This window comes from Macaca nemestrina, chromosome 4 (genome assembly GCF_043159975.1).
Source record: "Macaca nemestrina isolate mMacNem1 chromosome 4, mMacNem.hap1, whole genome shotgun sequence".
Classification (NCBI taxonomy): domain Eukaryota; kingdom Metazoa; phylum Chordata; class Mammalia; order Primates; family Cercopithecidae; genus Macaca; species Macaca nemestrina.
This window is the reverse complement of record NC_092128.1, coordinates 93,571,950-93,586,249: the sequence shown is the minus strand read 5'-3', so window position 1 is coordinate 93,586,249 and position 14,300 is coordinate 93,571,950. Positions and strand designations below refer to the sequence as shown.

Genomic DNA, 14,300 nt, shown 5'->3' with positions numbered 1-14,300 from the left:
GATATCGATTAAAGTCAGCCTGTAGAAGACATGCATGGGGTGGTGTGTTAGGCCATTCTTGCATTGCTGTAAAGAAATACTTGAGACTGGGTAATTAATAAGAAACAAGTTTAATTGGCTTATGATTCTGCAGGCTATACAGAAAACATAGTGCCAGCATCTGCTTATGGGAAGACCTCAGGAAGCTTCCAGTCATGGTGGAAGGCAAAGGGGTAGTAGGTGTCTCACATGGTGGGAGCAGGAACAAGAGGTGGGGGTAAGGTGCTGCACACTTTTAAACAACCAGATCTTCCAACAACTCACTTGCTGTCATGAGGAGAGCACCAAGCCATGAGGGATCCACCGCTGTGATCCAATTACTTTCCCCTAGGCCCTACCTCCAATACTGGGGATCACATTTCAACATGAGATTTGGAAAGGACACAGATTCAGCCCCTATCAGGCATAGCCCAGGAGAGGTCCATGTGTGGTTTCCAGTTGTCCTCCTCCAGCATGGTCATGGACCATGTTAACTTCTCCCAGCAATAATGGGAGACAATCCATCTGGAGTATTATCAACCAGGAAAGCTCATCTGAGCCTTAGTGCACAGAGTTTTTGCTGGGGCTCAGTCACATCAAAATGGTTGACTGCCAGCATAACTGACTTTTAGGCTGTAGCCCCTCTGGAGGTCAAGCTGATACTGCATAGCACCAAACCCCCACAATAAATCACACTGTTAGACTAGCCAGTGGCCCAAGGCCCCCAGGTAAACAAAGTCATTCTTATCAGGCAAGACATTTCAAGTGCTTAGAGATGACCTTTTAGGAGCTGAGGGTAAAGGCCAGACCTCTCTTTGGGTACACTTAATTCTTTACTATACAAGGTATAAGGAGTCCAGTCTGACTGGAGTGCAGAGTTTATTAGAGGCTGGAAATGTGTTCAGGGCCAGATGGAGAATCATTGATGGGGTGACAAATGGAGGGGGAGTAAATGCAAGTAACAGAAGATGTAGATCAAAGATGCATGGAATTAACAGCTGTATTTGGGGAATGTGGTTTTCAACATTACCTCCTTCCACATAATGCCTGGAAGACCAGAATAGAGGCATAATAAAACCAAAATCACAAGCAAAAGAAATGCCAAATCGTGTTTGTGTGCTGGAACATTACAGCATGTGTTTCACAACAGTGCCATACAAGAAAATGTAACCAAAGCAAGCCACTTAAATTGAGTATATAGTGGAAGTCAGATCAAAAAGTTATCTATGGGTATCAGGGCTCTTGTTATCTCCTTACACAGAAGAGCACCAACGTCTTCCAAAAGAAATTTGTCAAATGACCTTTTTACCACTCCATTGTATGGAACTATGCCTTGTGCATTTCCCTATTTTTCATCACTTAAGCTTCTCTTATGTTTTGGTCTACTAAAACAAAATTATAAACTCAGAAAATTTGGAGGCAAGAGAGGTCTTAATACTCCTTTAAGTCCACCTTTTGCTTAAGGGCAGCCCTCAGACTGCTTGCATGAGAACCTTCTGGGAAGATTTCTCATTCCTAATAAGAGATTATGGTTCAGCAAATGGGAGAGTGGAGGTGGCAGTGGGAAAGAAGCATATAAATCTGCATATTTATTTATTTATTTTTGAGACAAGATCTTGCTCCCTTACTCAGGCTGGAGAGCAGTGGCGCAGTCTCGGCTCACTGCAACCTCTGCCTCCTGGGTTCAAGCGATTCTCCTGCCTCAGCCTCCTGAGTAGCTGGGACTAGGAGCGTGTGCCACCAGGCCCGGCTAACTTTCGTATTTTTTTAGTAGAGACGAGGTTTCACCATGTTGGCCAGGCTGGTCTCAAACTCCTGATATCAAGTGATCCACCCGCCTCAGCCTCCCAAAGTGCTGGGATTACAGGGGTGGGCAACCGCGCCCAGCTGAAATCTGCATTTTAATAAGCATGTCAGTCTGCATCTACCTATGAATCTTTCAAAATATTTTGCACAGTTCCTTATGATTATTTGTTTAGATAAGCACCAGGAAAATATTTGGCTCACCCAAGCATCTAATACCTAAAAGGCTCTCAATAAATGGTGTTTGAATAGTTGTTCACTCTCCTAAAAGATCTCCTAGATTCCAGGGACCAGAAGACGGGGCTGAGGGATTCTGTGATGAGGTTACCTGGACAGGCTAAGGTAACGTGCCAGCCAGCCTCAGCCAGTTTTTGGCTAGACCCCACCAGGTGCCAATACTTTTTTGCTTCGTTGTTACCTTTGTTTCATAATAAAGGTTTATTTTTAAAAATCCAGGCATCTTAGTTGAACTAAGTAAGGAGAAAGGGGAAGTTTGCACACACCTCCTAGATAGTTATTCTTTTGTGAGGGCCTGAACCAGCCTGGGCCAGGTGATTGACTTGTACACTAGACGTAAGAACCATTGCTTTTTTTTTTTTTTTTTTGAGACAGAGTCTCGCTCTGTCACCCAGGCTGGAGTGCAGTGGTGCGATCTCAGCTTACCTCTGCCTCCTGGGCTCAAGCGATTCTCCTGCCTCAGCCTCCAGAGTAGCTGGGATTACAGGTGCCTGCTACCATGCCCAGCTAATTTTTTTATTCCCACCTTCCAACCCCAACTTCTGCAAATGAGTGCTTCCAATCTTGGGCTTTTAATTTCATTTCCAATGTTTAATAGATGTGTAATTGTGCCCTAGATTGTACATGTATTAAAGAAACCCAGCCAGGTGTGTATTTTTCATTTTGGTAATTTGATGTCTTTAAGTCTGCATGTGTAAATGGTTTGTCCACCTTGGCTATAAGTCAGGCAGAATCAGATACTAACCTTATATATTTACAATTGTTTTTTATTAGTAGCATATTACACATTTCTCTTTCTTTTGTTACTTTTCTTTTAATATTTTATACTAGTATATTTTATGTATATCTGAAAATGGCCTCCATTTTGTTATGTATCATTCTTTCTTTTTTTTTTGAGACCGAGTCTCACTCTGTCACCTAGACTGGATTGCAGTGGCGCGATCTTGGCTCACTGCAACCTCAGCCTCCTAGGTTCAAGTGATTCTCGTGCCTCAACCTCCCAAGTAGCTGAGATTACAGACACGTGCTACTATGCTTGGCTGATTTTTGTATTTTTAGTAGAGACAGGGTTTCACCATGTTGCCTAGGCTGGTCTCGAGCTCCTGACCTCAGGTGATCCACCCGCCTTGGCCTCCCAAAGTGCTGAGATTACAGTTGTGAGCCATGTATCGTTCTTTCATAGCTGAGATAAATACACGAGTCCATTTTTTCTAGCTTTTAGAATAGTTTTTAATGTTTAATGCTACCTCTTTAGAATAACTTTCAAGTTTAATACATCAGTCAGTGGAGATAGAAATATTAATTGATCTGAGTTAGCAAGTATCAGTGCTGTTCTGGAAAAAAAATTGCCGCATTCAGATGATGATATTATTATAACTAATCATCATCATCATCATCATCACTATCACCATCATGATCATCAGTAATGGCAATGTATGATAGTCTTACTAATCTTTCCGGATGAATTACACTATAAACTTGTCAAGAGAGTGGGCTGGAGACTGTAACTGGTACTTAATGTAATCTAACTTAATGAACATATTAATATTTTACTTAGTCTTCTCACACAAGAATAAGGCATATGTCTTCATAAATTTATTTTTCCTCTATTAGAGTTTTGTATCTGCCTGTAAATAGATTGCAAAATTATAAATCATGTTAAAGAAATCCTCCATAACTTAATATATTTAATTTTTATCAAACAACTTATGTAGATATAAAACATTTGATACTCTATGTGAAAAACCAGAATGCATGATGCCATGTATAAATATAACTGCATCTCAGGAAAAATTAAAAAGAATTATATAAAAATAAAAACTTATGGGATGATAGTAGCACTTTTTTCCTTCTTGGCAAATTTTCTTTAATAATATTAATATTATTAAATCTTTATGAGAAGAAATTAAGTAAAGATGGTGAGATGGTTTGGATATTTGTCCCCTTCAAATCTGTGGCTCATGCCTGTGATCTCAACGCTTTGGGAGGCTGAGGCAGGCAGATCACTTGAGGTCAGGAGTTCAAGACCAGCCTGGTGAACATGGCGAAACCCCATCTCTACTCAAAAAAAAAAAAAAAAAATTTAGCCAGGTATCCTGGTGTGTGCCTGTAAATCCCAGCTACTCCAGCGACTCACTACTTGGGAGGCTGAGACAGGAGAATCACTTGAACCTGGGAGGCAGAGGTGGCAGTGAGCCAAGATCATTCCAGCCTGGGCAACATAGCAAAACTCTGTTTCAGAAAAAAGAAATGTAATCCCCAGTGTGGAGGTGGGCCTGGTGGGTGGTGTTTGGATTATGGGGGTGGATCTCTCATGAATGGCTTAGTGCCAACCCTTTGGTGGTAAATGAGTTCACAAAAGATCTGGTTTTTAAAAACTGTGTGGCCCATCCCTCCTTCTCTCTCTTGTTCCCTTTCTTGCTGTGCGATGCTCTACTCCCTTTCTCCTTCTACCATGATTGTAAGCTCCCTGAGGCCCTCACCAGCAGTCTTGTGGATGCCAGCACCGTGCTTCCTGTATAGCCTGCAGAACCATGAGCCAATTAACAATTAAACCTCTTTTCTTTTCTTCTTTTTTTTTTTTTTTTTTTTGAGACAAGGTCCCCCTCTCTCACCTAAGCCTTCTGAGTAGCTGGGACTACAGGCACATACCACCATGCCTGTCTAATTTTTGTATTTTTAGTAGAGACAGGGTTTCACCATGTTGGCCAGGCTGGTCTCGAACTCCTGGCCTCAAGTGATCTGCCCACCTTGACCTCCCAAAGTGCTGTCATGAGCCACCATGCCTGGCCCTACACCTCTTTTCTTTATAACTTACCCAGACTCAGGTATTTCTTTATAGTAACGCAAGAATGGTCTAACACAGATGGTGACTTTTATAAAATATTCTATTTTAAAATGTGACTTATACCTTTATTCTGTTGAAAGCATGATGAATTATGTTTTATTTCACTTTGCTGAGAATTAAGTGCTATGGGTTTCCAAAGACATCTTTTTTTTTTTTTTTTGAGACAGAGTCTTGCTGTGTTGCCCAGGCAAGAGTGCAGGGGTACGGTCTTGGCTCACTGCAAGCTCCACCTCCCAGGTTCACGCCATTCTCCTGCTTCAGCCTCCCAAGTAGCTGGGACTACAGGCACCCACCACCATGCCTGGCTAATTTTTTGTATTTGTAGTAGAGATGGGGTTTCACCGTGTTAGCTAGGATGGTCTGGATCTCCTGACCTTGTGATCTGCCCACATCGGCCTCCCAAAGTGCTGGGATTACAGACATGAGCCACTGAGCCCAACCCCAAAGACATATTTTTTTAAGGTTTCAATTACTAAGTTTCTTTAGGATTTGATAATTTCTACATTTTCAGTATTATTGGTCTTACTATGTTATACATTTTCTTGATTTTGTTTTATCAGCTTGAATATTGTAATATATTTATAGCTATCTACTTCTAGGTAAAAATAACATTTGTTACAGAATATAAGAAAGTTATAATCCCTTAATTTTTCCTTCCACATTTCATAATAAAAATTGTCAAATGTTACAGAAATGTTGATTCCTAGTGCTTTTTCCTTTATCCAATGATTGCCAACCCCTCTCTGGCCAGGTTATGATATTAAAAAATGTCTCCACATGTTAACAAATTTCCTTTAAGAAGGCAAAATCATGAACCACTACTCATGAGGGATATTAGTATGTCATTTTAAAAAAGAGTTTGACATTAGAGTTATTTTCTCATGAGTGGGCAGTGTTTCCTCCTGCTTTATTTTCTGAAAAATTGTATGTGAGATCAGTATTATTTCTTCCTTCATTGATAAAATTTACCAATGAAACTAAGTGTCCTAGAATTTACTTTGTGGGTAGGTTTCCGGTAACAGATTAAATTATTTTAACAGAGATAGAGCTATTCAGATTTTCTGTTTCTTCTTGTGTCAATTTTGATAAGTTGTATTTTTCTAGGAGTTTGTTCATTTATGTAAATTATCAAATTTGTTGGCATAAGGTTTTTCATAATATTCTCTTACAATCCTTTTAATATTAGTTGAATCTATAGTTATAATTGTTTTTAAATTCTTGGTTATTTGGATTCTCTTTTTTCTTCATTACAAGGAGTTTGTCAATTTTAGATTGTTTCCAGTTTAGGGCTGTTACAAATAAAGCTGTTATGAACATTTGTGTACAAGTTTGTATGTTTGCATGTTTTCATTTTGCTTGGATATATGCCTATGAGTGAAATTAATGGGTTATATGGTAACTATGTTCAATCTTTTGAGAAACCACTAAACTATTTCCCACTGTGGCTGCATTATTTTATATTCCCCAACTCCAGAAGTGTATGAGTGTTGTAATTCCTTCAACCCCTTTCCAAAATTTATCAACACTGTCTTTTTCATTCTAGCTATTCTAGTGTGTATAAGGTGGTATCTTATTGTGATTTTGATTTGCATTTTCCTAATGACTAATGATATTGAATATCTTTTTATGTGCTTACTGGCATTTGTGTATCTTCCTTGTCTGCTGCAGTTTAATTTATCGTTTCTTCCATTTATGGCCTATGCTTTAGCATTTCTATCTAAGAAACTATGTTTATCTCAAGGTCACTAAGATTTTATCCTAGTTGTCTTCTGGAAGTTTTATAGTTTTAGGTTTTATATTAGTCTATTATGCAGTTTGTCTTAATTTTTGTATATGATTTGAAGAAAGGGTCAGTGCTCCTTTTTTCCCCATACAGCTATGCAGTAGTTCCAGCACCATTTGTTGAAAAGATTTTTTTTTTCCCATTGAATTTCCTTGACACTTAAAAAAAATAACCATATATATGGCATATTTCTGGACTCTCTATCAAGTTCTCCTGGTACCTTTTGCTAAGGCCAAACTGTTTTGTTACTGTAGCTCAGGGCTTCTCAATTTCAGATTATTTAAATTTGGGTTCCAATATTTCTTTGTTGGTAATATTTTCAAAGAACTAGCTTTTGGCTTTGTTAATTTTCTCTGTTGTGTGTTTTCTATTTTTCTGACTTTTGTTGTAATTAATTTTATTTACTTTCTGATACTTTGGGTTTACTTTATTTTTTTTTAGCTTCTTAAAATAATAGATCATTAATTTAAGACTATCAAATTGTTTTCTAATACAAGCATTTAAAACTATACATTTCCCCCTGAGCACTGCTTTACCCACATCCCATATATTTTTATGTGTTCTGTTTTTATCATTGTGTTTAAAATAATTTCTAAATTCCCTTCTGATTTCTCCTTTGACTCATAACATTTGAAAGCTTGCATTTAATTTCCAAATATTTGAGGTTTCCTAGATATGTTACTTTTATTGATACGATTTGTAATTTGATTCTATTGTGGTTGGAGAATATGCTCTACATGCTATCAATTCCTTAGAAGTTACTGAGATTTGTTTTATGGCTCAGCATATGGTCTGTCTTGGTGAATGTCCCATGTATACTTGAAGAGGATATGTATTCTGCAGTTGTTGGATGTAATATTATACAAATACTGATTATATCAATATATTTTATAGTATTATTCGAATCTACTATGTCCTGAATTTTGTCTAGTTGTTCTATCAATTGATAAAAGAAGTATATTAAAATATATTACTATGATTGCAGAATTATCTCTTTCTACTTTTATTTTGGTTAATTTTTTTTCTTCATGTATTTTGAGGTTCTGTTATTAGGCACATATTTATAATTTATATGTCTTTCTGATGGATTGCTCCTTTTATATTTCTGATATATTCTCCTTCATCTCTGGTAATATTCTTTGTCTTATTGTTTATTTAATCTGATATCAATATATCCTCTTCAGCCTTCTTAGGCTTACTTATTTTTCCAAATACCATCTTAGTTGGGGCTAGAGTTTTGACAAGTGAATTTTGTGGAAACACAAACATTTAGTCCCTAAAAATGTTCTTATGATTCGTATTTGAAATGAGTTTCTTGTAGACAGCATATAGTTAGGCTGTGTTCTTTTATCCACTCTGCCAATCTTTGTCTTCTAATTGGTGTGTTTATGCCAGTTACATTTAATGTAATTATTGATATGTCAGGGCTTAAATCTTTCATTCTATTTTTTTCTATTTTTAGTTTTCTGTTAGTTTCTTTTTTATTTTTTCTGACTTCCTCTGAGTTGCTTAACATTTTTTAAAAAGAATTATTGAGAATTATTGGTGTATCTTTTTTTTTTTTTTTTTTACTTTGAGATAGGGTCTCACTCCTGTTGTCCAGGCTGTAGTGCAGTGGCGCAATCATGACTTACTGCAGCTCAACTTCCTGGGCTCAAGCAATCCTCCCACCCCAGCCTTCCAAGTAGCTGGGACTGCAGGCACAAACCACCACACCTGGGTACTTTTTTGTATTTTTAGTAGAGATGAGGTTTTGGCATGTTGCCCAGAGTAGTCTCAAACTACCTGCCTCAGCCTCCCAAGTTGCTTACAGGCATGAACCACAATGCCAGGCCAGTATATATTTTTTATTGCATGTACTTTCAAACCTATTTGTGTCTTCTTACTTAGAGAAATTGATAAAATAAGTATATTAAAATATTTTAATTAAATTTTTTAAAATTAAAATATTTAATTAAAATTAAAATTAAACTATAGTAAAATATCTTACTTAGAGAAGACACAAATAAAGATGGTATTATGTACAGAGCATATGGTTGAGTCTTGCTTTTGTTACCCACTCTGATAATTTTTGCTTTTTAATGTGTTTAGATCATTAGCATTTAATATAATTATTGATATGGCTGAATCTAGGTCTACCATTTCATCATCTCATCATCTGTACCCTTCATTTTTTGTTTTTCTGTTCCTATCTTACTGTTTTTTAAACAATTTTCTGGCCGGGCGCGGTGGCTCAAGCCTGTAATCCCAGCACTTTGGGAGGCCGAGATGGGCGGATCACGAGGTCAGGAGATTGAGACCATCCTGGCTAACACGGTGAAACCCCGTCTCTACTAAGAAATACAAAAAATAGCCGGGTGAGGTGGCAGCGCCTGTAGTCCCAGCTACTCGGGAGGCTGAGGCCGGAGAATGGCGTGAACCCGGGAGGCGGAGCTTGCAGTGAGCTGAGATCCGGCCACTGCACTCCAGCCTGGGCTACAGAGCGAGACTCCGTCTCAAAAAAAAAAAAAAAAAAAAAAAAACAAACCATTTTCTTAGTATTCCATTTTAATTTTATCTATTTGATTTTTAGCTATATTTCTTTGTATTGCTATTTTAATGATTGCTCTAAGAATTATAATATACATCTCTAAGCAGAACTTGCCTTTTTAATACAGCGCTTCAAAGGTTTTCCTGGAAGCTTACCTAGCAGATGTCTGTTTACATGTCATTGGCTAAAATTGGGTTTAATCACTACCTTTAGACCAACCATTGTCCATGGATAGTGACTAGGTTAGACAAATTTGATTCACATTCCGGAATTGGAGGATGAATCCATCTACACTGAAACAGGAGATTCTCTTTGTTTGGTATTTGTTAGTAGGAAAGAAGGAGGGTGAATACAAAGTAAACAGTGGTCAGTGCCTGCCATGGTCATTAAGCTTGTTGAATGTACTTAGTGTGCCAACATTTTAACCTCAGCACATTTTTAACACAGTTCTTTTATTTTTTTGTTGTTATTTCCCTTTAATTATCTTATCAATAAAGGAAAACTATCCCCTTCAAAAAATTACGTTAAATGTAGCTTCTAGTATTTGTTGCCCATGCCTCCTATTCCCATTTTGTTGTTTATTTAGGCTAGGAATGCCCCTTGGAATAAATTTTGAAAGTCTGTGCAAAAGTGGCCTATAGTAGATAATGCTTATTATCTACAAATGAGTGATTAAATAATGAATGCCCAAAAGTGGCTATTTTCTGACTACAAAAATGAAATTTCATAAAGAATCGGTTTAATTTTATTCTAGCAGATCAGAATTTCTCTTGAGATTTATTTTGCCATAAAGGAGACAACCGTAACTTTTCTTTAGACAAAAAAGCAAGAGAGAAACAAAAAGATTAATTTGGGCCATTGGCTATTTCCTTTCCCATTTTTAAAAGAAGGTAGGTGTCATAAACCATGTTACATGTCATTTTGTTTTTAAAAGCTTAAGTAGTATTTTAAGTATCTTTGACTTAATACATTTTGGTACAATATGGATATACTTGTGGAAATATTCGTAACTCGAGGAAAAAAGAATTGGCATTTGCAAAGTTTAATTACATATAAGATGTTTGGTTTGCGAAAACCAGGCCCATAATTTTGAAAGCACATTGCCCACTTTCTTCTCTAATAGGAAGGTACAGCTACTTATTACTGATGATAGAATTATAAATTCTCTAAGGCAGAGACTATTTTCTGTCTCATTAGCAACTTGTGTGTGCAAAGGGACAGGTTGGTCAGCCTTATGATGATTTACAACTTAATAAATATATATGTACATTATCTTATTGGAGATCCTTAACCTCCCAAGAAGGTAGTGGAGGAAATTTCTCCCATTTTTTGGATATTTCCTCTATGCCAGCATCCCTAGGCGCCCCCCCCCCCCCCGCCCCGATGCTGTACAAATTCCTTGGAGTTGGCCCATGTACAACCTGCAAGGAGACTTTCCTGCCTCCTAAGTGTTTTCCAGAGGGACAGCATGGGGAGTCTGGGTGGAAAATCATTGATTGTGCAGGACTGTTTCATTTAACATCCCCAGACCTCATTCAAAGTACCAACACTGCCGACCTGCCATCGTGACATTCAGAAATGCCCCTCCCCACCAACCACCAGATGCCCCGGGAAGCAGTGCCATGTCAGGACTCGCTACCATGCTGCCTCTCTAAGGTCATAAGTGGCAGGATTTATAACCACAGTGAATAAAAATGGCCTTGACAGAGAATTGTGAACATTTTGGACCAAACACATAAACCTTCCTGTATGCAAGCTTTCTTGGACACACAAGGGAGTGCTTGGAGGAGATTAAGAAGTATTTGGACCAGCCTGGGCAACAGGAGGAAACCCTGTCTCTACAAAAAATGCAAAAATTGGCCAGGCACAGTGGCTCACGCCTGTAATCCCAGCACTTTGGCAGGCCGAGGCTGGCAGATCACAAGGTCAGGAGTTTGAGACCAGCCTGACTAACATGGTGAAACCCCATCTCTACTAAAAATACAAAAATTAGCCTGGCATGTTGGTGTGCACCTGTAATCCTAGCTGCTCAGGAGGCTGAGGGAGCAGAATCGCTTGAACCCAGGAGGTGGAGGTTCCAGTGAGCCAAGATCATACCACTGAACTCCAGCCTGGGTGACAGAGTGAAAAAAAAAAAAGAAAAAAGCAAAAATTAGCTGGGCATGGTGGTGTGTGCCAGTTACTTGGGAGGCTGAGGTAGGAGGATGTCTTGAGCCCAGGAGGCAGAGGTTGCAGTGAGCCATGATTGTGCACTGCACTCCAGCCTGGGCAACAAAGCAAGACCCTATCTTTAAAAACGAGAAAGAAGGAAAGAAACATTTGGAATCCCTCAAGCAATATGAGTGTCAAAGCTTAGAAAAGGAGTTGGCATAGAAGAATCACCTCAAAATAATAATCATGGTGATAGCAATAAGAATGCTCAAGCCAGGTGTGGTGGCTCAGACTTGTAATCCCAGCACTTTGGGAGGCGGAGGTGTGAGGATCACTTGAGCCCAGGAGGAGCTCACCCCACTGCACTCCAGCCTGGGCAACAGAGTGAGACCCTGCCTCAAAACAAACAAACAATGCTAACACTGTTATTACTATGTGCTAGGCACAATGTCAAGCTACCTGCATCTACTATCTTATTTAATTCTCACAACAGTGCCATGCAATTGTTGCTACCATTACCCTCATAGATTAGTGAACTACCATCATCCCTTGCCACAGTCATTATTATAAAGTCCTTTCTGGTCTTACTGCTTCCATGGAGTAAGCAGTACTTTTACCCTTCTGGAGTCCACTCTTGACAAAATCAACCAGAGCCAATTTTATAAAACAAAATCAGATCACGTAACTCCTCTGCTAAAACTCTCCAGTTGCTTCCTGTCACTGAATAAAATCAGAAGTCCCACAGTGGTCCACAGGGTGCATATGTCCTGGTTCCACATACCTCCCTCATCTCCTTCTACTCTGTCCCACACAGACCTCACTCCAGCCACACAAGCTTCTTATCATTCTTGGAACAGGCCAACCTTAGTCCCACCTTGGTGTTTGCAATGGCTGTCTCTTCCCAAGATGTGACTCACTCTCTAACCTTAATTGGTCTCTGCTCAGACCTCATCACCTGAAGAGCCTTTCCTGGTGGCTCCATCCAAAGTAACCTCCCTCCTTCACTCTCTACCCTTCCCCCACTCCAACTGCTGACCTTTGCCTCCCTCTGACACTCTATTAAGTGCCTCTTTGTCCTCCCATTCATTGTTTCTCCAATCATAAGTATGTGAGCTTATAAAGTGGGGGCTTTGTCTTGTTGTCCCCTGAATCCCTATCTCTTAGAAAACATAGTAACTCAGTAAATATTTCTTGAGTATCTGTGGCTGCCTGAAGTAAAGTGACTTGTCCAATGTTCAGAGCTAATAAGGAGTGATTCACACTCTGAACTCCCAGACCGTCACAGAAGGCCCTCCTTTGGGAAGAGGGGAAAAAAGTACAAATGGAAGAGAAGTTTAGTGTGGAAGATGGGAATGGGAGAAAGGCCTTTCTTCTCTGCCAGGGAATGCTCGATGGAACATTTTTTTTTTTTTTTAATGCATGCAGTAACCAAAGGACAATTGTATAAAAGGTAAAAACTAAGGTGCAGACGCTGAGACTTTAGCAAGTCAGGAGTTTGTCAGTAAATTGGAACCAGAGTTGTTTCTTTCTGGGCTATGCAGTTGCTAGACAGCTCTCTGCTTTAGCCTTGCTGTCTAATTGTCATATGTAGGAATCATGCAACTGCAGAACTGTGTCTGTTAAAGCAGCTCCATAGTGGTCATTCTGAGCAAATTAATTTAGGATTAGCTCAGAAATAACTAATGCCTCCAGGGCAGCCAGAATTGCAGTCTGCCTATTAACATTTGCTTTGTTCCATTGCTTTAGAGTCATATTCAATTTATCAATTCCCCTCTTCCAGTTTTTGGTATGGTATCCTTTTGTCCCTTTCTCCTTCTGTATCATAACTCTCAGGGAGCCTAGCTCGCTGTGTGTTCAATACTTTAAACATTTTTTTAAGTAATTATGCAATTTTAAAAATGACTTATCTTTTTGGCTAGGGGGAAGCAAGGGAAATCGACAGAATACCACCTCAAATGATGTGGACTCAGTTTCTTGCTGGAATTTGCAAAGCCGGTTTAAATACGATCTTAAGTGTCAGAAGATTGTTTTTAAAATATAGGAATTCAAGAAGACAGACTTTGAGAATGCAAATTTGAAGAACTTGGAATCTTTTCCATTTCAAATATAATATTAACCACGGAGCTTGTCTAGCTGGATGCCACAGTCTGTACAACATAAGGAAATCATCATAATAAAAACAGCTTCACGGCCTTGCTGGTGTTTGGTGCTGTCTTTGCCCTTACACCATTTTTTGCATGTTGTTGGTTAGAAAAATAGCAATGTATGTAGGAGATCTAAAGGGCAAATCATTAAATTATGGCCACTAGCTATGAACCAATGAATGAATGTCAGCAGAGGAAGTGTGATGACTTAAAATATAGAAATGATGCTTCCAAAACTTTCCAAGGTTGTTTACATCACTGTTGGGGGAAAAATAAGGTTTATGTGGAGAAAAAAATTCAAGAATACCTGAAAGTCATATAGCAATTATGACAAAAATTCAAAGCAGTTCATAGGCAGGGATAAAGGTGTAAGGAAGGCAGGGTCTAAACTGGTGCAATTTGTGTGGGGAGGGAGGGGATGATGGTGGGAGACAAGGGGAGGGGAAGAATCGCTTAGCCCTCCATGGATTTATGTTTAGCATTCTATTAAAGAACACTGGGATTTAATCCAATGCTAGCTTTACTCTAAATCTGTTTGATGTATGCAGGCAGGGAGCCAAAGGGCTGGAGGCTAAGGATTGACTTGCTTAGTTAACTAGAGAAGCAGATGGGGTTGGGAGGTTCTGTGCTGTGTCTCTCCCTCCACAGACAAGGCTGAACCTGGGAGCAAAATAACGAGTTGGGGTTGGGCATGGTTGCTCACACCTATAATCCCAGTGCTTCAGGAGGCTAAGGCAGGAGGATTGCTTGAGGCCAAGAGTTCAAGACCAACCTAGGCAACCTGGG

General features: G+C 39.1%; 1 protein-coding gene across 1 annotated transcript in view; it reads left to right on the top strand.

Moving 5' to 3' along the window:
• Positions 1-13,566, top strand: part of HYCC1 (hyccin PI4KA lipid kinase complex subunit 1) — a 111,460-nt gene extending 97,894 nt beyond the window's left edge. Inside the window, exon 11 of the mRNA XM_024790951.2 lies at positions 13,290-13,566. Coding sequence (XP_024646719.1) covers positions 13,290-13,411 — 122 coding nt within the window. The 3' untranslated portion in view covers positions 13,412-13,566. The remainder of the gene's footprint in view (positions 1-13,289) is intronic.
• Positions 13,567-14,300: the final 734 nt, after the last annotated feature.